The sequence below is a fragment of the Malaclemys terrapin genome, chromosome 1, assembly GCF_027887155.1.
Source record: "Malaclemys terrapin pileata isolate rMalTer1 chromosome 1, rMalTer1.hap1, whole genome shotgun sequence".
NCBI lineage: Eukaryota > Metazoa > Chordata > Testudines > Emydidae > Malaclemys > Malaclemys terrapin.
In genome coordinates, this window is record NC_071505.1 from 332,640,406 (window position 1) to 332,667,476 (window position 27,071).

The window sequence follows — 27,071 nt, forward strand, 5'->3', positions numbered from 1 at the left end:
AAAATATTAGAGTGTCCCTGTGTTTATCCCACTCTCTGAAAAGGAAAAGCCAATCTGGGGAGGGGGGGGGGAAGTACAAACTGTGCCAGTGTCAAGCAAACCACAAGGCCAATCTGCAGATAGAAACAACAGTAGAATCTCGCTCATCTGAAACTCAGAAGGCCACACTGAAAATGGATTTGGGGGTCATCTGTTTAAGGGAGCCCAGACCCCTGAGGTTGTGCTGCAGTGCTGAGGGAGGGCCAGTGTGGAACAAGTCCTTGTGGCTGAATTCCCTCTCATGACACTCAGTATTGTCTGGAAGTGGGACTACGGCAATGCTCATGCTCCTACCCACCCCTGGGACCCCCAATCTGCAAATGTCACAAATCCATGCTGAACCCTCCATTCTTTAGTTAGGATTAGTGGTGCTCAACCTGCTGATGGAGTATTCTTTAATCCCTTCATCCTATTTCTTCGCGTGTTTGCTAGACCACAAAATTCAGTAACTTGCAGTGTTTCTCTCCATCTCTGTGCTACCATCATGGCGATCTTTCAGTCTACAAAGAATACATGAAGGACCAGATTCTACAGCTATTCCATTTGTGCTCCCATTGACTTCTGGGCTCTTACATTAGTGGTTCACACTGAATATCTTGTATGTAGGGGTGCAAATCCTGTTGAGTTTAGAAACTGAGAAATCACACCAACCAGGACACATGCTAGCATGGGAATCTTGCGTTGCCCAAACACATCTAAGCAGATCAAAGCATAAAAATGAAACCCATAAATCTCAGAATGAACTTTGTACCCCTAGCATCCCAAATCAGTGTATAGTGTCAAAAGACAGAGAGAGCTACATCTTCAATGTGTGGATTTAGCCACTCGGCTGTCATGATTGTTAATGGAAACCAGGGGCCCAGCACACAAGTTGAAAATTAACCCAAGGGTTTATTGGCTAATAAAACAGTCTTGAAAACTGTCTGATTCATTTCTGATGGTGGTTAAATCAGGAGTGACTCCATGGAATAGAGTTACCCCAGAACAAAACCAGAATTTAAGCATGAGGAGAATCAGGCCCCTTTTATCTCCTATTTAACACACATCTTCCTTTTAAAACATTGCAATACAATAATAAACTGCAGTGGAATGAAAACAAAGCACTCACTTGCCCCAGAGAATGAAGTGCTGGTCTCCAGAGAAAGGTTGCGAGGTTGTCATTCCTGTTGTGTGATACTTGTCAAAATCATGACAGTATGAATTAAACCTATGCAACAAGTGGGAAGCTGTCAGCATTTCCGTCTTCTCTAAAGCGTGTACATCTTCCCTTTGGTCTTGTCAGTAACTCTGGCTGCACTTCAGGGAGAGAGGAGATGTCTACCGCTTAGTGTTTGATTCCTCCTGGACTTTTTAGCCTGATCTGCATGCCTGGCACTCCCAAAATTCCCATTAAAATCAATGGGAGACTGCAGGCATAGTCCCTGAATGATTTTTAGCATATTTTTCATTTTAATGATATGCACATTCCTAGAAACTTGGCACCTGTTTTTGGAGTAATGATGCATATTCAGATATCGCTGCTCTGGAAGGTCATAATACAAAGGTGAGTTTCTGGCAAAGGGATCTGACCCCATAAAAGGTGAGAGTGGAGCTCAAGTCGTTCATCAGCAGAACCCCAAAATGAAATTTTTGTGTATTCCACCAATGCTTCTTCATTGTTCTACTTTTATATAATCCCAGACTCAGATTAATAAACACTTCGGCGCATCCATACCATAAAATACAGCCATGGCCATTAAAAAATGGCCAACTGCATTACATAGCTATCTTAGTTTTTGTGTCCTCTGTATGTGCAATATTCAACACATTCCTTATAATAGGTTTACAGCGGTACATATTAATTTTAGGGAGCTACAAGGGATCATGGCATGCCCTGAGGCGACAGTGTGTATTGCATTACATTTGTCAAGCTTATATATAGCATCCTCTACTGTAATCTCTCCATTACATGTTTGAGTTAGTCCTTTTAATCAGGGAGCCATGGCAGAATGGTACAAATCTCTGGCTGCTTCCAATATTGTATATAAGATCTTTTAGTTCAGGGCAGTGTATCTGTGGCAAGTTTATCTCCCATTTTTCCACCTGTTCTTCCTTTTGTGGGGGCTGTATGGGACTTTTCCCCAGTTTTATTTTAAGACTGGATGGTTTATATTTGAGCATCAAACCCACCGTTTGATCAAACCTTGTTTTCAGTTCTGTGTTGGGAGTGGGTATTGTAAAATGTTGTTGTTTGATAGATCATCACAGTTGACAGCAAAGAGAAGGAGAAAAAGGGAAGAGCTGTTTACCGAGCTAGCCTGGTCTCAAAGCCATGGGGAGAGCTCTTTATGGAATAGTTGAATGTAAGCAAAACACTGTTAGTTACAATAGCAACATAGGTTGGCCCAGCTACATATATGCATGTTCGTTTTCATAGTTTTATGAAACTTGGATGCTACTTCTTATGTACCTTCTGATTGCTGTGTTTTTATAAGCCTACCAGGCTACCCTGTTATGTATATAATTATGTCAGGAAGGGTTTTTTTGGTATATTTTGCTACTATTTCATTTTCTGCTTAGTTGATATTTCTAGAAGAGATTTATATTTTTACTGCAGGCTACAGCTTTTATGTTGGTTTATGGAATTAATGGAATCATGTTGGCATCCCTTCTCCTCATTTTCAGAAGGAACATAATTTCCAAGTATCAGGGGGTAGCCATGTTAGTCTGTATCTACAAAAACAACAAGGAGTCTGGTGGCACCTTAAAGACTAACAGATTATTTGGGCATAAGCTTTCGTGGGTAAAAACCTCACTTCTTCAGATGAGGTTTTTACCCACGAAAGTTTATGCCCAAATAAATCTGTTAGTCTTTAAGGTGCCACCAGACTCCTTGTTGTTTTCATAATTTTCAAGTCTTTTCTAAGAGTCCCACTCTGATCTCACACACCCTGAGCAGATCAGATTTTCACACAACACAAATGAAAGACTGACACAATGTGAGTTAGTTGTTTAAAGCAGTGGTTCTCAACCTTTCCAGAGTACTGTACCCTTTTCAGGAGTCTGATTTGTCTTGAATATCCCCAATTTTCACACACTTAAAAATGACTTACTTACAAAATCAGACATAAAAATACAAAAGGGTCACAGCACATTACTACTGAAACATTGCTGACTTTCTCATTTTTACCATATAATTATAAAATAAATCAATTGGAATATAAAGTACTTACATTTCAGTGTATAGTGTATAAAGCAGTGTAAACAAGTCATTTTATGAAATTTTAGTTTAAACTGACTTCGCTAGTGCTTTTTATGTAGCTGGTTGTAAAACTAGGTAAATATCTAGATGAGTTGATGTGCCCCCTGGAAGACCTCTGCCTATCCACAGGGGTATGCATACCCCTGGTTGAGAACCACTAGTTTAAATCATAGGCTACTCTGAAAAGTCATTTTAGAGTTTTAGGCCCCAGTTTAACACTGTTACTCCAGTTTTACTTTGAAATGAACATAGGTAGAATTATTCTACAGTCTCAGATTTGTTTTTGAAGAAGTCCATTGAAAGCTCCATTGTAGTTATTAGGAATTTTCATTGCTTTTCTCTAATCATAATTGTATTGGGTTATTAGACCTGGATTAAAACTGAAGGAAATATTTTGGGGAAATTCTATGGCCTGTGTAATACAGGTGAGACTAGATGATTGCAACGGTCCCTTCTGGTCTTGGAATCTATTAATTGTTTACCTTCAAATTGGGTGTAAAAAATCAATTTGGTACCCTTTATCTTTCTCCCAACACCATAAGAACATAAGAATTGCCGTACTGTGTCAGACCAAAGGTCCATCTAGCCCAGTATCCTGTCTACCAACAGTGGCCAATGCCAGATGCCCCCAGAGGGAGTGAACCTAACAGGTAATGATCAAGTGATCTCTCTCCTGCCATCCATCTCCACCCTCTGACAAACAGAGTCTAGGGACACCATTCCTTACCCATCATGGCTAATAGCCATTAATGGACTTAACCTCCATGAATTTATCCAGTTCTCTTTTAAACGCTGTTATAGTCATCCAATACATTTGCAAGAGGAAATGAGCTTTTTGAGTGTTATAATGGCTGAACTGTGTTGGTCAAGTTATACAATCCGATGCAACCCCATAATGCTTCGGATACCTCAAAAGCTGCCACCACTATCTCTTCTCCTAGTGCCAGAGCATAGTTTTCTGAGATACAATAAATTGTATGGCTGCATCATCATTAACAAGATGAGGACAATCAGCATGTTGTGCTCAGCTCCCAAAGAAACAGAATTACTCTTGGAAAAGAACAATGGAGATATCGAATAATAATAATTATAATAAAAAGTTTCCTTTTGGCAATGGAGTTTTGAAGGGTAATTCTGAAAAGTAAATAAATGATTAAGATACCCTGAAATAATTAAATAGTAACATAAAGTAGCTTGAATATTAATATAAAAGGTTTGTTTTTTTGCAATGCCTTGCATAAATATTTGTTGAAGAAAAAGGTGAAAGGAAGCCTGCTTAACACTGAAGAAAGGTTAGCTTGTGCCTAAAACACTGGAGATAGTTTTAAACAATCCTGCACTCTATAAAACTCTAACTCCTATAAAGCTATCAAGGTTAAAGAGACATATGGTGCTTTGCTGAGCAAGTGCTGGCTGTGCAAGTCAGATGCCTGGGGGCAAATTATGTACCCAATTTTTCCAAGATTTCAAACTGTGTTCCTAAGACAGAACATATGTGTCCTGTTTGTTCCACATCCTCTTCCTGCTTTCACTACTTGCTTTGCACCTCATTGAACATGTTACCTGGTAAATTGTGTGAGACATAGTCAATATGAGCTTTGTGTAATTTGACCCACAAGGAGTCACGTTTTGTTTTGAGCACATCCGAAAAAAAAAAGGATTAAAAAATCCAATAAAGTGCTATGTGGGGATATAAAATAAAGCCCTATGTAGGGGAAATAATTCTCAAACCCTTTTTGCGATTTGAACAATCCTTCTGAAGGATATCTGGTCAGTTAAAGCCTTATTCAACAGCTGGAAGGATTTGGAGTGAATTCTCAACTGGTCAGGTACAAGACCAGGCTGATAACAGATAGGCCAAAGACAGGAAGTAACGGGGCAGTTTGAATACTGCCTCAATAGGACACAAACTCCTTGTCACTAAAGACTTGATTCATTTATAAGGCCTAAAGTCTTTGAAACTACAGCTTCTATTTGGACTCATTCATTCTGATTATGAATTGGACATGACATTAGTTTTCTAAATATTTTGTGGGGGGAAATATATACTTTCAAGGGTTTTTTTATATTCACAACTTACCAGATATGAAGCCTGTATCTAAAAGAGTGACAGATGGAAGAAGCATTACCGTCAGTAGTAAAGAAAATGAAAAGAAAGTTGGCAGTGACATTTGGAATGTGATGCCAGCTTCAGAGCAAGTGTGCAAAGGCAAGGTTTGATTTGAAGATAGTTAAAGGTGTAAATGCATTTGGAAAAAAGCAGGTAGTGGATATAAGGAGAAGGACTAGTTAAGAAACTAAGGTCCATATCCTCAAAGATACTTAGGCATCTAACTCCCATTGGTTTCAGTGGGCGTGAGGCCCCAAAATACCTTTTGAGGATCTGAGCATATGTCATCAGTGAGTTTACAGGGCTGAGGTTTCAGAGGCCAAAGCAATGGGTGAGCTCACAGAGTGTGCTGGCATCTTTAAAAGGGGAAGGAGATTTTTCTCTGGGTGCCTGAAAAAGAGTGAGTGTGTTAAAAATCTTAATAAATGCATTTGTTCAAAATATAGAAGGTAGTAAGATGTAAAGGCATCTTCCCTCCAGAGATATCAAGACCAATGTTGTTTATCATTTCCTTTGCTTTTGGAAACCTGGGTAATCTCATTACAAATGGGAGCAATGTTAGTGAGAAGTAATCGCAACATAACTTCGGGCTGTATAGTGTACAAACTGTACAGTACAGTGGCTCTCCAATTCTGACTGGGGCTTCTGGATGCTACCGTAACAAATACAAAATAAGTCTAACAAATGGAAACATTATTCTGTTGATGGTGCCAGAATCTTGTGCAATGAATTCATTAGTGACATTTAGTGAATGTTTATACTGTAGATTTGGTTGCTATCAAGTCAAATTTACCTTCAGAATTATTAGAACATAGGAATTGCCAGACTGGATCAGATTCAAGGTCCATCAAGTTAAGTATCCTATCTGTGATAGTGACCAGTACCAGATGTCACAGAGGAAAGGTATTGCAGAGGGATTATCTGCATACCACATAGGTCTTTCTCCTCCTTATTTGGGCTAACAGGCTATTCAGAGAACTCATTCTGTGCAGATTAATGATCAGTGAAAATGTTTGTAATCTGAGAAGTAAATACTTTACAGCCTCAGATTATTAAAGGTTTTTTATTATTTCAACATGTACAATAAATATATTCTTGGTGAGGAGTTAGGCTTGATGCATGGTGTTAAACACGAAAGCTTAACTATGCTGTGTAGGAAACATATGTCAGAAGAATAAAAGTTAAAAGAGTGTATCTCATTTTTAATGCTATGATCTATTATTATTCATTTGTATTACAGGAGTTCCTAGAGGTTCTGACTGAGACTGGTGCTAGGCACTGTTAAACACATAGTAAGAGCCAGTCCCTGCCCAAAAGGGTGAAATCCTGGCTTGATTGACGTCAGTGACATTATCTGTGGTTTAAACAGACAAGACAAAGGCTGGCAGGGAAAACAGAGGCACAGGGGGTTGAAAACTTGCCCAAGATCACGCCGCAAGTCACTCGTGGTAGAGCTGGGAATTCATACACATTCTGAAGGCTCTTTGTACTTAAAAAGATAAAGTGTACAGCCTGGGTTATCAGCCTGGATGGTCATGACCCCCCTCCCTTCCTTTATGCTTACATGGCAGGAGGGATGGGATCATGGACACTACTTTCTCTTGTAACATGAGGGTGCGGTATGGAAAAGGCTAGGAAAATTATAAAATGACTAGGAAAAGTGGGGGCATGTGAATGATCAGTGAGGATCCCAAAGCAAGCAGATATCCAGCTCAAACAGGATAGAATTTAATGGCCTAATCACTAAGCATATCATTTTTCCACTAACGGCTTGGTCCTGCAAAGTGCTGTGCACTTTGGCCCTGATCCAGCAAATCGGTTAAGCACATGTATAACTTTAAGCACTAGTGGGCCCAATGAACTGCACAGGAAACTGACCTGGAGTCAAAGGGACTACGCATGGGCTTAAAGTTAAATATATACTTAAGTGCTTTGCTGGATCAGGGCCAGAGTACTCGGCACCTTGCAGGATCAAACTTTAAGGGCTCAATTCATTGTTGCAATTCACTAATACAGGGTGGGTAGAATTCTGATGTGGAACCCTTTTGCACTTTGCTGTGCTGTGCAGGGCAACACGAATTGGGATCTAAACTCCTTATACAAGGTAAAAATGATGAACAGAATAGGGAGGACATAGGAGCCTGACCCTGCGGTAATGAAAGGGATGTTGTTCATCCTGACTAGTTGAAATAAGGCCAAAGGAAGTAAGTACATCACTTTGCATGCTGTGGACCACACCGCAGCCTGTCTCTTCTGACACATCTATTCTCTACCCCAGGGGCAGGCAAACTTTTTGGCCTGAGGGCTGCATCAGGTTTCGGAAATTGTATGGAGGGCCAGTTAGGGGAGGCTGTGCCTCCCCAAACAGCCAGGCGTGGCCCGGTCCCCGCCTCCTATCCCCCCCCCGCTTTCTTGCCCCCTGACGGCTCCCCCCCGAGACTCCTGCCCCATCCAACTCCTCCTGTTCCCTGATGGCTCCCCCAGGACCCTTGCCCCATCCACCGCCCCTGCTCCCTGTCCCCTGACCTCCCCCAGAACCTCCACCCTTGACTGCGCCCCCCCACCCCCGTTGGCTAGAACTTCCTCTGGTGTAAACCGGCATAGCTCCATTAAAACTGTGCCACATTTACACCAACTGAGGATCTAGCTCCCTCATCCACTAGTCCTTACTTATATTAGCTGGTACTGATTTGACATGTCCTTTTCAAGCCGATATTTTGTCTTCTAATACTTTTCTACTGTTTTTTAAAAACAAATATAACATGGTATTAATCATCTTGAAAGTGGACGATTAGGGTTTTACATTGCTTTTTTTTCTTGTACAGTCTGAAAAAAGAGTGATCCTTTGCCAACCAATCACCCAGGTTATTGGCAGTCACTGCTTCACAATGCACCAAACAGGGTTACAGGTGCATTATTTTAAAAATCTAATAGCAGCACTTATGAAAGCTTTTATCATTTTGAAGCAGACATTGATGAACCTGCATATTGCTACCTGCTGACAGAAGGAATTAAGATCTCTCTAATGGTGCCAACATTAGATAAGTTCAAGCTAATATAGGCTGGGTCTGCTAACATTCGTGCATTTCAGTGGTGTCATTTCCACTGCTATATAGTATACCAGCATTTCCATCAGAATCTGTTTTCAGGTTTTGGTTGGTTTGGGTTTTTTTACTATTATTCAGTCTAAACTGCAACCTGTCATAAAAGAGTAAGGATGGAAATAATTACTTTTTAATATATTACAAAGATTCTTAACTGTTTTGGGGGGAGCTGCAAAATGCTTGTTCTTGTGTTTTCCGTTGCTATGCTCTAATTTTATAACTAAAAAGCAACTTCAGCAAAATTAAAATTTTCCTGCCACTGGCCTGTGCAGTGGATTTAGCCTGGTGGATGTGATAGGTGACTTGGACCTCAAGCACCAAAAATGGGTTCTTGGAATTAGTCTCCTATATTAATTTTTAGGCTCCTAATAAAGGGCCCTGACTCTTGTTATTGGAAAGCCTCTAGGCATGACTGGTGCATATGGTAGGCTGGGGGAGGCTATGCCTCCCCAGACAGCCCAGTGTGGCCCCGCCCACACTCTGCCTGGAAGGCCCCCTCCTGCTTGTGCTTTCCCTTGGTCTCAGCCCAGGCACACTGGCTGCTTCTCTTCAGGGAAGCATGCTGAGGCTAGGGCTGGGGGGGGCTGCCTGCCCTGCGCTGGGGTGGGGGGCTGCGGGAGGGGACTTGGGGGGACAAGCAATGCCTGCCTGGCGCTCGGGAGCTGGGGCAGGGGCTGGCAGCCACAGGGAGGGAGGCTCTGGGCTCCAGCAGGGGAAAGAGGGCAGGAGGGTGGGGCCGGGCCGGGACTAGCTACACTGAGCCGGCCGGTCACCCGCTGCCCATGCCTCTAGGGAGCACGAGAACTTCAGTTACCTGAACTGGTATATGAATCACATGCCCATTTTCATGGAGATTTTGCTAGGTAAAAGCTGGCAAAGTGCAGCAGTGTATCAGACAGTGATGTGCTGTTGTTTTCTTCTTTCTTCAAAGGGCCACAAGACGTTGAATCAGCCTTTCACTGAATGTATTTTTCCCTTTTGTCCATCTGTCATGACCTTAATTGTCTGAATTGATTTTTTCCAGAAATTGCATCACATTACTTGCTCATATTCAATTTGTGATTCACTATATCCCCAGATCCTGCTGCCTAGTCAGTTGTTCCCCATTTTGTAGTTGTGCATTTGATTTTTTGCTTCCTAAGGCCTGGTCTACGCTGGGGGGGGGGTCGATCTAAGTTACGCAACTTCAGCTACATGAATAATGTAGCTGAAGTCGATGTATTTAGACCTACTCACCGCAGTGTCTTCACTGCGGTGAGTTGACTGCTGCCACTCCCTTGTCGACTCCGCCTACGCCTCTTGCGGCGGTGGAGTACAAGAGTCAACGGGAGAGCGCTCGGGGGTCGATTTATCGTGTCTAGACTAGACACGATAAATCGACGCCTGCTGGATCGATCCCTGCCTGCCGATCCAGCGGGTAGTGTAGATATACCCTACGTGTAGTACTTTGCACTTGCCTTTATTGAATTTCATCATGTTGATTTCAGACCAATTCTCCAATTTGTCAAGGTCATTTTAAATTCTCATCCTGTCCTTCAAAGTTCTTGCAACCCCAGCTTGGTGTCATTACAAATTTTGTAAGCATTCTCTCCACTCCATTATCCAAGTCATTAATGAAACTATTGAGTATAACCAGACCCAGGACTGACCCCTAGGGACCACACTAGAGATGTCTTCCCATGTTGAGAGTGAACCATTGATAACCACTTGATATGTAATTGGTTTAACATCTAATTTTTTTATCTTAGTTCAATTAAAAAAAAAAAGCCCAGGTGCTGAAATTTGCCTCCCATGCTGCAGAAGCCTCACATATACTATGTTATTTATTAAAATCAAACTGGGGCCTTTAGTTTGACTCCATGAACACCTAGCATGTAGTTAGTAAATATTTAAAATATTTAAAAGTCATAACAAATCTTACGAATATCTTCTAGGAAAATTCAGAATAAATTTTCAATCAAAGAAAACAATTTCAAGTACCTGACCTTGATGAAATGTCATCCAAAGTCAAAACAGTACAAAACACAATAAAGTCATCTTCATCGTCTGACCATCCCATTGAAGTATCAAAGGTGTTGGTGTGCAAACTGCAAGTAATTTGATGCTGTGCTATATGTTAGCAACAAGAAGAAAGTGAAGGAAAGTGTGGGCCCCTTACTGAATGAGGGAGGCAACCTAATGACAGAGGATGTGGAAAAAGCTAATGTACTCAATGCTTTTTTTGCCTCTGTCTTCATGAACAAGGTCAGCTCCCAGACTGCTGCACTGGGCAGCACAGCATGGGGAGGAGGTGACCAGCCCTCTGTGGAGAAGAAGTGGTTCGGGACTATTTAGAAAAGCTGGATGAGCACAAGTCCATGGGGCCGGATGCGCTGCATCCGAGGGTGCTAAAGGAGTTGGCGGATGTGATTGCAGAGCCATTGGCCATTATCTTTGAAAACTCATGGCGATCAGGGGAGGTCCCGGATGACTGGAGAAAGGCTAATGTAGTGCCCATCTTTTAAAAAAGGGAAGGAGGATGATCCAGGGAACTACAAGCCAGTCAGCCTCACCTCTGTCCCTGGAAAAATCATGGAGCAGGTCCTCAAGGAATCAATTCTGAAGCACTTAGAGGAGAGGAAAGTGATCAGGAACTGTCAGCATGGATTCACCAAGTCATGCCTGACTAACCTAATTGCCTTCTATGAGGAGATAACTGGGTCTGTGGATGAGGGGAAAGCAGTGGATGTGTTATTCCTTGACTTTAGCAAAGCTTTTTATATGGTCTTCCACAGTATTCTTGCCGGCAAGTTAAAGAAGTATAGACTTGCCGGCTGGATGAATAGACTATAAGGTAGATAGAAAGCTGGCTAGATCGTCTGGATCAACAGGTAGTGATCAATGGCTCCATGTCTAGTTGGCAGCCGGTATCAAGCGGAGTGCCCCCAGGGTCAGTCCTGGGGCCAGTTTTGTTCAATATCTTCATTAATGATTTGGAGGATGGCCTGGACGGCACTCTCAGCAAGTTTGCAGATGACACTAAACTGGGAGGAGTGGTAGATATGCTGGAGGGTAGGGATAGGATACAGAGGGACCTAGATAAATTAGAGGATTGAGCCAAAAGAAACCTGAAGAGGTTCAACAAGGACAAGTGCAGAGTCCTGTACTTAGGACAGAAGAATCGCATGCACTGCTACAGACTAGGGACCGAGTGGCTAGGCAGCAGTTCTGCAGAAAAGGACCTACGGGTTACATTGGACAAGAAGCTGGATATGAGTCAACAGTGTACCCTTGTTGCCAAGAAGGCTAACGGCATTGCCAGCAGATCGAGGGACATGATCATTCCCCTCTATTCAACATTGGTGAGGCCTCATCTGAAGTACTCTGTGCAGTTTTGGGCTCCACACTACAAGAAGGATGTGGAAAAATTGGAAAGAGTCCAGTGGAGGGCAACAAAAATGATTAGGGGGCTAGAGCACATGACTTATGAGGAGAGGCTGAGGGAACTGGGATTGTTTAGTCTGCAGAAGAGAAGAATGAGGGGGGATTTGATAGCTGATTTCAACTACCCGAAAGGGGATTCCAAAGAGGATGGATTTAGACTATTCTCAGTGGTAACAGAACAAGGAGTAATGGTCTCAAGTTGCAGTGGGGGAGGTTTAGGTTGGATATTAGGAAAAACTTTTTCACTAGGAGGGTAGTGAAGCACTGGAATGGGTTACCTAGGGAGGTGGTGGAATCTCCTTCCTTAGAGGTTTTTAAGGTCAGGCTTAACAAAGCCCTGGCTGGGATGATTTAGTTGAGAATTGGTCCTGCTTTGAGCAGGGGGTTGGACTAGATGACCTCCTGAGGTCCCTTCCAACCCTGATATTCTATGATTCTATAATTCTATAGAGAGTCATCTTTTTGATCTTCATTTCTCACTGTACAGATTGGAGTCTAAATATAGAAATTCCTCCCACACCTCAGATGCAGTATCTGTGTGGGATTTCTTTATTAATTATTAAAGGAGAAAGCTATGATTGAAGGTACTCTGGTGTAAATTATTTCTTTTCTTGACCTAATCCAGTTCTAAAGCACCAAAACCTCTTGACATACACCTTGAAATATAGTTTAACATCATTGTGAGTGTATATAATGCTTGTGAAAGGGGCCACATTGACAGCCCTTGAGACTGTCTCTGTTTATCCACAGGTAGAATGTGAGCAATGGAAATACAGGCTCCTTTTTTTAATTGATTGTTTTACATGTACCTTTCATAAATATCAAGCAGGTTTACAATATAGCAAGAAGCACATAATGAGGTAGAGTAAAAATAAATAGCTGTAATAGTAATAATAAAAAGTTAATGTAATATTTTATTTGGCTTCCCAGAAACAAAACAATTTACAAAATGAATCTTGACCAAATTGACCAAAGGGAAAATCCTAGATTAGGAGTAAAATTTGCAAAAGCACCTAAGTCCCATTTTCAAAAGTGATTTAGGGCCAGATTTTTGAAAGTATTTAGGTGCCTAACTCCCACTGACATAAAATATCTGGCCCTCCAGCACTTGGGAGCTCAAGTCCCATTGATTTTCAATAAGACTTAAGCTCCTAAATGCTTAAATCACTTTTGAAAATGAGACTTAAATCTTGTCTATACAGTGCTTTAGTCCACATCAGAGGGGTTTCAATCAGAGTCAAGATTTCTGATAAAGAAAATTGGATTCAAGTGAGAAGAGGATCTGCTAAATTATGAACCTGAAGGAACAGCATGATCTGAAAACTTGCTCCAGTAGTTTGTACACAAACAAAAGCAATGGATACGGTTGCCAACTTTCTACTCACACAAAACCAACACCCTTGCCCTGCCCTGCCCCTCATCTGAGGCCCCACCTCTGCCCCGCCCCTTCTCTGAGGGCCCGTCCCCCTATTCGATCCATCCCCCCTCCCTCTGTCACTCACTCTCCCCACCCTCACTCACTCGCTCATTTTCACCAGGCTGAATCAGGAGGTTGAGTTGCAGGAGGGGGTGAGGGCTCCGGCTGAGGGTGTGGGCTCTGGGGTGGGGCTAAGGATGAGGGGTTTGGGGTGCAGGAGGGGGCTTCAGGCTGGGAGGTGGAGCCGAGGGGTTCGGAGTATGGGAGGGGGCTCGGGTTGAGGCAGGGAGTTGCAGAGTGGAAGGGGTATGGGCTCTGGGCTGGGGGTGCAGGTTCAGGGTGGGGCCAGAAATGAGGGGTTCAGGGTGTGTGCTCTGGGGTGGGGCTGTGGATGAGGGGTTTGGGGTGCAGGAGGGTGCTTTGGGCTGGGATTGAGGTGTTCGAAGGGCCTTCAACATCTGAACATGGAAATAGTAATTTCTACATAATTGATAGAGGTGTTGTGAGGATTAAATAACATTTATACATTCCTTTAAACACGTAAAGCTCAGTATAAGTATTATTGATATATTTTATTATTAAAATCAGTCTTTTCTTTAGCAAGTATGTAATATTGGGTTATGTGTTTGCCTGGCTTTCCATTGTAAGTGTCCTGTTTAATAGGAAATCTCTGAATCACATTTCAGAAAAAAAAAAATCTTCTTAGTTTTCTTTAGCAACTCTCTCCAACTCTGAGCTGTATTATAGCTCAAAGGCAATGGAGCGGTGGAGTGGGAAGGAGTTAGCAGCTGGCTGTGAGTATGGTGGAGTCTGGAGGAATTATGCCTGCTTCTAAGAGCAGCAGTTGCTGCACCCAGTCCCATACTAAATATGTAGGGTCCAATTCATTGTTGTCCTATACCTTGACCAATGCAAAGTGGGTGTAAAATGCTACCATTCTGATCAGTAGCATTTTACAACTAGTTTGCATCCACATTGCACTAGTGTAAATAAGGTGCAGGGCAATGGTGAATCAGGTTCCCATTGTGTGCACACCCAAGCATTGTCTCTCAGATAGGTGCTCCTGCCCAGGGTGCAAAGCACTGGCTGGGCCTCAAGTTTACCTACACTCTGCTTCAAGGAGTGTGCAGCACGAGAGGGCCCCTTGGTATTCGGTGCTTTCTGTAAGGGTAACTCCCCTGGGGGCAGAAGGGATTCACTGCATGCTTTGCCCCCCACTGCACCCAGACAGGGGCACTTTTCATGAAAATTCCACAGTCAGTGTGGACAAAATAGCTCCCAAGGTATTTCCTTGCTAAATGAGATCGGGAGGGGTGGTTCTCCACTGCACAGTTCTACTTGAAAGAACTTTGGAAACTTTCTTTATTGCTTCTTCATGTTTTGGTCCGACTGGTAATTTTACTGTACCTTGTGCTCCGTCAGCAAGGTAATTCAGTCACTGAGACGAAGGATGGTCCAGTGGGTATGGTGCTAGCCTGGGTTCAGTTACATGGTCTGCCACAGGCTTTCTGTGTGACCTTTGGCAAGTCAGTCTCTCTGTTCCCCAGGTACAAAATAGGGATGACAGTACCTTGGTGTTGCGTGTGAATATATTAAAGATAGTGAAATGCTTAGATGCTACAGTAATGGGGTTATATACACGCTTAAGATAGATAGGTCATGTGACCATGATCCTAAGAACATGTCCTGGATTTATTAATCTTAATATTCATTTGCATTTACCAGTTGTAATGCAGCTACAATAGAGGTTTGTTTGTTTTTTTCATCATCAGAGTACGCTCGATTTGAGGCAAAAATCCATGACCTACGTGAGCAGATGATGAACCACAGCATGAGTTCTGGGTCTGGCTCCCTGAGAACCAATCAGAAGCGGTCACTCTACGTAAGGTAGGCACGGAATGTTTTTCCTGATGATAAATGTGAGCAGCTTCTCTACCATGTGGTTTGGAGAGCTGAGGAATATAACTGAGACATGTATCATGATGTGAGTTTATATGGTTCAAAATGTATAATGCAGTGAAATTAATATAATTTCTTGATGCACCTATATTACTAATGCTATCATTCCAAGGCTATTTTTAAAGAGCAGTAGAAAGAGTTGTAGCAGTGCTTTAAGATGAAAACTTTCACCATCTCACGGCCCACACAATAGCTGAAAAAACAGACGAGCTTTTCTGTATACTGAAGGCTTAGGTCAAATTCCATTGAACTGGGCACCATTCAAACTGCCCCTGCTACAGGGAGCTTATGATCTAAGAGGCAGGACGATAGAGGATGACAATAATTATATAGGATGTACGCAATTCTTAGCTAGGCAGTACTAGTGATCACCGCTTTACCTTTGCCATAGTCATCCTATTTCAGTAGCCTTATTAACCAAAGGACTGGGATTCACATCTCTGATCCTAGCAAGTTTTGCAGCCAGCCCCTCATTTTGGCAATGGAAAGTATACTGCTAAAGGTAAGCATGTGGGGCTTAATGCCAAATATTTTAATAGCACTCCTACTTTTTAGGCCTTCCACTTCTACCTTCTACACTGTTTCCTTGTTCTGAGCATACCATTTGAAATTCTTGACAATCGCAAAGTACAGGGAAGCAATATGTCAACCTCCAGGCAGTGACAATTATTCATGGCAGGGGGGGGGAGCTAATTTGGGTGGTAACATTGCAGAGATCCAATTAAGGCTAAATCCTAGATTTTGTCATTATGCCTTCAGCATGAGCGGAGAGGGTAGCAAAGAAGGAATTTAAGCAAGAGGGAAATATTTAAAGTAGGCAATTGGTGGTCTCATTGCAGTTCCCAGTGACAGGAACCCCAACAGGCACTAATTGGTACTTCAGTAGAGAGGTCAAGGACTGAATGGGGATTGAGATGGAACTTCTCTCATATCCCCAGAGGTTGATCTGTTCAGACCAGGATGGAAGTATCTTGAATAGGCAGCAGGTTTAAAACAAACAAAAGGAAGTATTTCTTTACACAATGCACAGTCAACTTGTGGAACTCCTTGCCAGAAGATGTTGTGAAGGCCAAGACTATAACAGGATTCAAAAAAGAACTAGATAAGTTCATGGAGGATAGGTCCATCAATGGCTATTAGCCAGGATAGGCAGGGATGGTGTCCCTAGCCTCTGTTTGCCAGAAGCTGGGAATGGGCAACAGGAGATGAATCACTTGATGATTACCTGTTCTGTTCGTTCCCTCTGAAGCACCTGGCATTGGCCACTGTTGGAAGACAGGATACTGGACTAGATGAACTTTTGGTCTGACCCAGTATGGCTGTTCTTATGTCATGGGTACAGGTTTAGCTGCACCTCTGACCCATCTCTGGTCTCTCTCTTAATGCACAACCATTGGTGTCAGGACTTCTGCCTTAACTTTTCCTTTCAGTGAAATCATGTGATTCTCCAACTCCAACGGGCCAAGGGATGTGTTGCCCGCGGCTTCCCAGCACCCCCATTGGCCTGGAGCGGTGAACCGCGGCCAGTGGGAGCCGCGATTGGCTGAACCTGCAGACGGGGCAGGTAAACAAACTGGCCCGGCCCGCCAGGGTGCTTACCCTGGCGAGCCACGTGCCAGAGGTTGCCGACCTCTGCTCTAGAGTCATTGTCCATTCCGTTATCTTGTGACAACCCTCAATAGTTTGTTTGTCTTATCTTGAATCATTGTTTTGAATTCCTGTTTGTTTCCCAACCAGGGCCGGCTCCAGGCACCAGCTTGGCAAGCAGGTGCTTGGGGCGGCCACTCCGGAGAGGAGCGGCAGGTCGAGCTATTCGGCGGCAATTCGGCGGACGGTCCCTCGCTCCTGCTCAGAGCAAAGGACCTTCCGCCGAATTGCCGCTGCAGATCACAATCGCGGCTTTTTTTTTTTTTTTTGGCTGCTTGGGGTGGCCAAAACCCTGGAGCCGGCCCTGTTCCCAACATCCCTGTTGATTAAACCCAATAAACCCAACAGTAAAAATCCCAATACAGTATCCATAGATTATTACAGAATAGCCCCATGTCTGCCACAGGAGGCACCTTGGTGGGGCAAATGTGGGGACATTTTTGATGTCATTACCAGTACAGCACTTGTTCTGTAAATAGAGGACTTCATTCTGCTCACAATCCAGCACCTTTCACAAGCATCAACTTAATACGCAGGTTTTTTAAAAATCAAAACTTAACTTTAAATACAGGTAGAATACTTCTACCTGGAAAGAGATTCAGAAGCCCAAGGTCTCCATTGGCAGCACTCGCAGTGTAACTGACTCCATAGCCTCTGAGTAATCTTTTCAAAAGCACCTAAGTGCCATTTTCAAATTGATTTAGGCACTTAGGAGCCTAAGTCTTATTGAAAGTCAATGGGACATAGGGGTCTGATGGTCAGATTTTCCAAGAAATTTAGGTACCTAAAGGCACCTATTGGGATTTTCAATAGTACCTAAACAGGTGAATCAATGGGAGTTCGTCACCTGATCTACTTAAATGCTTTTGAAAATCTGTCTAGGCACCTATCTGCATCTTTAGGTGTCTTTTAAAATCTGAGCCTAAGTGCGTAGATCACTTTTGAAAATGGAACATAGACTCCTAAGTTATTTAGGCCCTTTAGAAAATATTACCCTCTGTCTTAATACACAGCTGTTGAAGTAACATCTGTTGTTTTTAAATTCGCAATTGGAAACAAATAGTTTATAATTTTGTAAGACGGAGTTTGATTAAACAAAAATCTCCAGTAATCATCATGGTGACCTCGCAGTAGCCTGATACTCTTCTGATGTCTTTTAACCATATGTCTAAATATCAACCCCCATACCACAAATACAGATCTGTTCTTTTATTTCAGAACTGAGCAGAAAAGCCTCAACCATAAAACCTCAAGAACCTCAGTTCATTTTTAGTTGCATAAATTCTTGCAGTCAAAGCCAAGAAAGCTGGCTGTGTTCAGCTCTACTAAAAGTGTACTTGATAAGCACTGTATTTTACATATTATTATTATTTGTTTGGAATGTGGTAGAACCTAGAGGCCACAGTCAGGGGCATGGCCTCCATTGTGTTAGGCACTGTTGATTCAAATAATATTTGGTCATTACTAAGGCAGTTTCTGTCTTTATTAGGTACTGGGGCAGTGGGGTGGAGGGGAAGAATGACATAGCAAGCATGCCATGTTCTGTGAGGTTTTGATTTGCTGGGGACATTAAGGATATAATCCCCTTCTCATCGAGGGACCTTTGTGAGAAGTCTGCAGCATAAGAGAATACTGTAATAATGTTCTTGAAATTCAGGCCAAGTGCATTTTAGATGATCATTTTGGTAAGCATCTGTGCAGTGCGTGAAAGGACAAGATGCTGCTAATTATCCTAAAAATGTCTACGTAGCAATTCCCAGTTATGATGGAAAGTTAATGATTCCATTTTTCTTCATTTCTTTTTTATTTAAGACGTTGCGGTTTTGCCATTCTGCGTTGAATACAAGCTTGTGTGTGTGTGTGTGTATGTGTATATATATATATATATATATATATATATATATATATTCAGCTTGAAATGTTTTAGCGTTGGAGTTTTAATTGGGATAAATTTCATTGGTTAGGCAGTGCGTGGGTACATAAAGTAATTGCTGCGTAGATAAAATTACACTGGGAAAACCAGAAGAGAGGAAAACAAGTTTCTCTTAAATTGAGAATTATTAAAAACTAAATACGACTAGTGCACCAGCAACAGCTGGATAGGAAGTGTCGGTCTTCTGCCCTTCTTGTGGAAACATGTGAGAGGAAAGATAAAGTCTGTGGCAGGAGCCATGCAGAGTTTCCAGCAGATCCTTCCAACTGGGATTGAGTTTGCTACTTTCCTCATGGAATGGGCAGTGGGTTCAAACCCTAAAACTTGCAGATTCCCCCCCCACACACACACACGACCTTGGGGGAACCACGGCATGCTGGGGTCTCCATACCAATTCTGGAGACTCCCTGTCTACCATTGTCTCTGAAAGCATGGCTCCATCTGGCTCCTTCATCTTCTGCTGCCCCTGAAAATGACTTCAAGAGTAGGGTTACCATATTTCAACAAGCAAAAAAGAGGACGGGAGGAGCCCCGCCCTAGCCCCGCCCCTCCCACTTCCCGCCCCCCCAGAACCCCCAACCCTCCCCCCGTTCCTTGTCCCCTGACTGCCCCCTCCTGGGACCCCTGCCCCTAACTGCCCCCCAGGACTCCACCCCCTATCTAAGCCTCCCTGCCTCTTGTCCCCTGACTGCCCCAACCGTTATCCACACCCCCACCCCCAGACAGACCCCTGGGACTCCCACGCCCCATCCAACCACTTCCCTCCCCCTGACAGCCCCCCCCCAGAACTCCCAACCCATCTAAACCCCTCTGCTCCCTGTCCCCTGACTGCTCTGATCCCTCTCCCCACTCCTGCCCCCTGACAGCCCCCCCCAGAACTCCCAACCCCCCCCCTTGTCCCCTGACTGCCCCCTCCTGGGACCCCTGCTCCTAACTGCCCTCCAGAACCCCACCCCCTACCTAAGACTCCCTGTTCCTTGTCCCCTAACTGCCCCCTCCTAAGACCCCCCCAACTGCTCCCCAGGACCCTACCCCCTACCTGTACCCTGACTGCCCAAAACTTTCTCCACTCCCACTAAAAAGCCCCCCCCCGAACTCCCGACCCCCCCCCACGTTTCTTGACTGCCCCCTCCAGAACCTCCCTGCCCCTTCTCCTGCCCCCTGGTCCCCTTACCCTACTGCTCAGAACAGGGTGTTGGTCTCTGTGCGAGCCGGACACGTGGCTGCGCTCCCCAGCACAACAAAACCCAGTCCCTGGCCCTGCACAGTGCTGCTGGAGCTGGGCTGCAGGGGAGAGCTGCCGGCTCAGAATGCAGGGCGGAGCTCCTCTACAGCTGCTCCGGAGTCCAGCCCGGGACTTCCCTGCAGCCCTCCCAGCCGCTCGCTCTGCTCTGCCGGGGGAGGGGGGAAATCCCGGACATTCTGAGTGATTTACAAATTCCCCCCGGACGCTATTTTTAGCACAAAAAGGAAGACATGTCCGGGTAAATCCGGACGAATGGTAACCCTATTCAAGAGGGGTTCTTTCGTGCAGAGGGAGGCATGCAAAAAGCTAATACAGCCTCAGGCTCTGTGAAGGTTTGTGTGGATTCCTCACAGAATCCTATTTGACCCCACCCTCTCTGAAGATCCTCTGTCTTAAGAAGGTAGCTGATCCTCTCCTCACGCAGACAGGGGAATTGCACATGCTGATGCTTGGCACAGTCCAACCCCCTAACAATTGGAACACATTTAGTCATTAATATTAAATGAAGTGTAAAGAATATACAATATGAAGATAATGGGTCATAGGTGCTAGAACTGCATTTGTCACAGCTGTTAAAATGTAGTCTTAAAAACTGTATATACTAAGAATAAACCAGAGAGAGGGATTTTTACATAAGGAATTGTGTAGCCCTTTGAACTCCTTTGTTTAATTTTGGTGGGTTGTATTCTTTTCTTCCTCTTTATCTTAGTCATTTCAAAGAGCCTCTGCTGGTTCATGGAAAACATTTCTCTTCAACAGTATTTCTGACTATAAATCATATTTTCTGTGTTTCTCTTTATCTGTTCTCTTTAGTAGTGGCTTTATATAAAAATACTGTCCTTGTTTCTTAAGAATTCATCTGTTCCTGCTGCCCGTGAAGCACTAATCCCCTGTTTGGGATGTTATCAGAATGGCCACAGCAACCAACTGCAGGGCCACAAAGAGTATTATGAGACTCTAGGTGAGGATTGAAAAACAGGAGATGATTTACTTTTACTTTGGCATATAAATCGATTCAGTGAGAAAGAACAAGGGAAAGAAAAACAGACAATATGATGCCTGTGGAGGAACTGATGTGTAATGGGCTAAATAGTGGTTATTTATAGCTCCTTTATTGCCTGGCTAAGGTTAATGGATTTGTTTTGGATCAATTTGCTTTAATTAGAGTGCTGAGAGAAGGTTCTGCTTTTCACCACTTTTATTTCTTAGCAACTCAACTGCTAGCTCACAAACCCTTTGATAGGAGAGTAGGGTGAAGACCATCAATAAAGCTAAACATCGTGCTATACACAGATGACTTTTTAGTGTTGACTACATTCTTGTCTTTTGAACTCAGAGGTTAAAACACTTGCTCTTGCAAAAACATGTATATTGGTTTAAAACAGCTGCGCTGTCCACTCCCAGTTCTGCAGAGTCACTCATGGGCTGTAGAATATGGCAACCTTTTGAAGGACTAAAATATTTAGGAAGTGAAGTCCCTTGGTTGAAAGGAATCCAGCCAGTGGAATTTTAGGCCTAGTCTTCACTTACCGGCTGGTCCGGCGGCACGCCATCGATGTTCTGGGATCGATTTATCGCGTCTGGTTAAGACGTGATAAATGGATCCCGGATCGATCCCGGAAGTGCTCACAGTCGGCGCCGGTACTCCAGCTCGCCGAGAGGAGTACGCGGCGTCGACGGGGGGAGACTTCCGGCCGCGTCTGGACCGCGGTAAGTCCGGACTAAGGTACTTCGAATTCAGCTACGTTATTAACGTAGCTGAATTTGCGTACCTTAGTCCGAAGTCCGGACTAAGTGGGGACCAGCCCTTAGTGTTAATGGTCAAGCATTGGAGGGATCTGCTAGTGTAGACATGAAGAAACTATGCCATTAAATTAATAGATGCCTCAAATTGTGTGTATGTGTGTGTATCTTAAAGTAGATCAGTGCAAGATTTTCAGGAGATATAGGTTGGCATGTCAGAACTATACATCTCACTGCAGCCAGTTGAAAACTAGGTGTTAGAGGGAGCATACCATGCCAAAGAACCTGCCTTCATAGGATTGTCTCTCTGATTTCTTGATGAAAAGGGTTCTGGTAAATTTAGAATACACAACTACAGTACTTTCCAATTTTTATATATTACAAATTGAACCTCTGCAGAAAGGTCTATAACTAAATATTATTACTGGGGGGGAGTTAACCCAGAATCCATCTGGATGTTTAGAACCCTGGATTAAGTAATGGATCAAGACATTAGGCTAGGTCTAATGTCTTAGACTAATGGAGACTTAGGCTAGGTCTACACTGCATTTTTGTCATTAAAACTTTTTGTCGGTCAGGGGTGTAAAAACACCCCCTGACCGACAAAAGTTTTAACGATGAAAAGCACCAATGTGGAAAGTGCTTTGTCAGTGAGAAACGCTCTCCCACCAACAAAGCTACCGCCCCTCATTGGGGGTGGTTTTATTTTGCCTGCAAGAAATTGTTGTCTTTTGTAAAGTGTTTAGATTGGCATGCTGCAGTCCAGATTTTTTTTTCCCATATCTAAACTGACTCCTTTACATCACAAGTCTGAGATGAATCACCACAGTTCAAATAGGCATGGAGCCTCAACCTCTATCAGCCCTAAACGTGGTCCTCCAGATCAGGGCTGGGGCCCCTTGATGGGCAACGCAATGTAGCTTGGCTTGCTATTGCCCATGCTATACCAATTCTAACGATACTGTACAGTAAAGAGAGTACCTCAGGCACCTCAATCCAGGGAGCATTAAATTCAGTAAAAATGTTTGTTAAAAGGAAATTATTTTTGTCTTCATTTTGTTGTATTTGGTGTAAGGCATTTCCAAAGCTTTGACAGAATTCAAACAGAGTATTTTAAATTATGTTTAATTATGCAAAACTGGACAGAGTACTTCAGATGAGGCCTCACCAATGTCGAATAGAGGGGAATGATCATGTCCCTCGATCTGCTGGCAATGCCGTTAGCCTTCTTGGCAACAAGGGCACACTGTTGACTCATATCCAGCTTCTCGTCCACTGTGACCCCTAGGTCCTTTTCTGCAGAACTGCTGCCTAGCCACTCGGTCCCTAGTCTGTAGCAGTGGATGCGATTCTTCTGTCTTAAGTACAGGACTCTGAACTTGTCCTTGTTGAACCTCATCAGGTTTCTTTTGGCCCAATCCTCTAATTTATCTAGGTCCCTCTGTATAAATCTATGTTTTATAGACTATTATAACTCTGGACATCACACATGGTTCCATCAGATTATTGTTTTACTGTGCCTGCCTATATGAACCTGAGCTTAATGCTTAGTGGACTGCTAGAAGGTGGTGATGAGCATAGTATAAGAAACCTATATAGAATAGCTATAGCTGTAAAATCATACAAAATTATAAGAAATCTTTAAAAGGGAGAAGTTTCAGAATTGTTCACAAGATATCTTCAATCTTTCAAATCTGCATGCTCACAGGCAAAGTGATCTGGAAAAATGAGCAGTGGGATGAGAATCAGGGAGCCCTGAGTTTTAACCTTGGCTTTGCCACCAAGTCACTGGATGACTTTCAGCAAATCTCTTCACCCCTCTGCCTCAGCTTCCCCATCTCTACAATCATGGGGATAATATGTTTTCTTACCTCAGAGGGTTGTGAGGGATAATTAACTAATGTCAGCATGGCTCTTTGAACACTAAAAGCATTATATATGTGTTTGTATTTGCTAATTTATTTATTGAGCCACAAAGGGTAAAATGTGAACATTTGCCGTAGTAACTTATCGGGATTCCGTACGGCTTAAAGGAGATACGCCAGGGGCTAGGAGCATTCTATTGTGTACTCTGATTTCCAGAACAATGAATCCTCCACTTGGTGCTAGATGCAGTACATGCACTTACTTAACTCCTTAAAAATAGACTTGATGCCATAGTTGTACTAGCACCTGGGGAGAGCTCTGTTTTGAAAATAGTCCCAGGATTTCGGCTCAAGCACTGCAGTGAGTTACAACTGAAGAGTTCAGTCTCCAAAGTTTGTGAGGATTGCAAGCAGCATCCAGTTGGTTACATTTATAGAATGCCTGTTACAGCCACCATTCTATCCTACTTTCTTTCTGGAGGCTAAACACTCCCATTGGCTTTAGTAAGCATTGGATTAGGTTTGAAAGACGGAATTCTCCTCTGAAAACCCTAAATGTGAAAAATGAACATGTAAAGATGACAAAATTGTGCCCTGAAGATCTGGGAGAAGAAGTTTCCCACTGCATGAGAGACTCAGTGAAGATAAAACTTCACTCGATATGGGGGCGGGGGAGTTATGAAGGGGAATGGCAATTTTAAAATATAAAAAACTTCAAATACAGAAGCTGTAATAGCCTAGTCTTTATGTCCATAGAAATTATGGAGACACTCAACACTGCAGTCTATGGCATGATCTGCATATCTTAATCCATTAATTAGCAGAACAAGCCTTCAGAAGTGGGGAGCATGCTTTCCTCTCTGCACATTTCTCCTCAGACATGCAGACTTACCATAAACAAGCTGTAAAGGCAGCCGGTGCTGTATCTGCTGTTTCTATTTCAGTAACAAAGTGCTTTGCATTTTTAGGTTTGCTTGTTTTGCAAATCAATACATTTCTCACATTCTTGTTGCTTGCCTCCCATAGTTGCTTCAAAATTCATTTGCCACTCTCAGGAATAAAATCAACAGCTATTGATACATACACACGGGCAGCGTGTTTTTCCAGACTGGATGGTTGTATAGTTCCTCCCATCCACAGTGCCACACCTGAAATTACTTCTCTTTCATGCTGCAAAACTTTATTACAGAATTATAGCTTTGGGAGGGGAGTTCTATGAGTGAACTTGGCACCTAAATATTACTATTTTATTTTTATAATCGCCAGAGCTTACACAGCCCTGATTGTACACTGCATGGCAAGATAGAAACCACTACAGCTCTCTCTTTATATCAAAACATAAATGGTGTTAAGTAGGATTTTTCATAATGTTTGGTAACTTACCTTTGATGAATCTCAAGCAATTCCAAATTCTAAATTATAGCACAGATTGAAAAAGTGCGTTGCAAAGAATCTCTCTAAATGGAACAATATAGAGAGAGTGATTTTAGTAAAGCATTTGTTAATATGTTTAGAAATTGTCAGATGTGTGTATGCCTAACCTGCACATGCAAAATGAGTCAGGGAGCTTGCAAGTGCATATTAGAGTTGGGAAATGGCAAATTGTGTAGGCAGTTACCCATTTGGCATATTCCACTTAAGGATGCATTTTTGAATATTCTACCGCTAGTGTTCAGCTATTGTTCTATTAATACAAGGTGTGGTCCAGCTCCTGTTGAAATCAAAGGGAGTCTTTTCATTGGCTTCAATGGGAGCTGTCTCAGGCTCATAACCAGGTAAAAATCCAAGACTATACGTTTCTGAGGCAGAAATAAAGCACAAATAAAGATCCCTCTCCAAAATGACACTTTTTTAAAGCAGGGCAAGATGGTCTCTTTTCAGGCTGAGCTCATTCCTTATCCCTTACTCCTTTTTTGGTTTTGTATGTGCTGTTTTTTGGAGCAGGAAGGCTGTCCTTATACTATCAGCTCAGTCCTCTGGATTATGGAGCTTCAGCAGCATCTGCTTCCTGACTCTCTAACACTTAGAATCATAGAATATCAGGGTTGGAAGGGACCTCAGGAGGTCATCTAGTCCAACCCCCTGCTCAAAGCAGGACCAATTCCCAACTAAATCATCCCAGCCAGGGCTTTGTCAAGCCTGACCTTAAAAACCTCTAAGGAAGGAGATTCCACCACCTCCCTAGGTAACCCATTCCAGTGCTTCACCACCCTCCTAGTGAAAAAGTTTTTCCTAATATCCAACCTAAACCTCCCCAAAAAAGGTCATTGAGTCCAGCCCACTGCCTTCACTAGCAGGACCAAGTACTGATTTTGCCCTAGATCCCTAAGTGGCCCCCTCAAGGATTGAGCTCACAACTGTGGGTTTAGCAGGCTAAATGCTCAAACCACTGAGCTATCCCTCCTTCCCAATTTGGGTCCCTACTCCTGAAAAGGAAAACAGGATTTAGGGCCTTTTTGGTCCTACTTGGGTAACCCCAAGCAAGCTGCCTGGGGGCCTCTTGGGACCCACCTGGGTAATATAGCCTATACGTAGATAATTTTATTATTTTGGAGCTCGGCATGGAGCTAATAGCTAGAAAAAAGTGCCCAGTTTACAGAACAATCCAAGACACTCTAAATGGAATAGGCCAATCAGACCAATTCATATGAAGGAACACAGGTGAAAGGTTGCCTTCTGGGGTTCTAAGGTCATATGATTATTTTGTTAGCATGTCTGAAACCTATTTTACTCATCATTTTTGGTAAGGGGGTAGTTATTAGAGGATAGGAGAGACTGATTTTTAGAATTGCTGAGTACCCATGGCTCTAATTGGTGCCACAGGTGATCAGCGCCTCTGAAAATCAGGCCCATAAGTTTTCAGAGATCCTTAATTAAGGTCCCAATAATGGTGTGTGTATGCTGCGGCTGGCTAGCCATTCTCCATGTAAAAGACAAGTGTGAGAACTGTTAATCTGCAGACATTCACATCTCAGTGGCTCTTAAGTTGAGACTTTAAAATTTGTTGGAGTTCTGGTGTGAAATGAACTAAAATGTGATATGCCGAAAGTACAGTGATATGCTTGAGATATATTCTGGGTGTATGAAATTTCATATACCTGATATATGGTCAGGTGGGGCTATTAGCTGCCAAATGACCTGGCTAAAGATTTCTCTAACACTGTGCTTATTATCTCAGCATATTTTCCTGCTGTATTAATATTTAAATAGTTAATAGTTTTTAAAAGGTAAGGTTGGTTTTACAGATATTAATAGTACTCCCTTTGGGGAGGAAAAAAGCAGGTAATGGACAGCAAAGATCAAAAGTATAACCACAAAAAAGTCACAGCATTCTCATCTCAGAT

General features: G+C 43.0%; 1 protein-coding gene across 14 annotated transcripts in view; it reads left to right on the top strand.

Moving 5' to 3' along the window:
• DLG2 (discs large MAGUK scaffold protein 2) overlaps positions 1–27,071 on the top strand; it is a 1,481,925-nt gene that overhangs the window by 1,335,114 nt on the left and 119,740 nt on the right. For all 14 annotated transcript variants that reach the window (XM_054015731.1, XM_054015732.1, XM_054015733.1 and 11 more), the window contains one exon: positions 15,107–15,221. In XM_054015731.1, the coding sequence (XP_053871706.1) occupies positions 15,107–15,221 (115 nt within the window). The remainder of the gene's footprint in view (positions 1–15,106; positions 15,222–27,071) is intronic.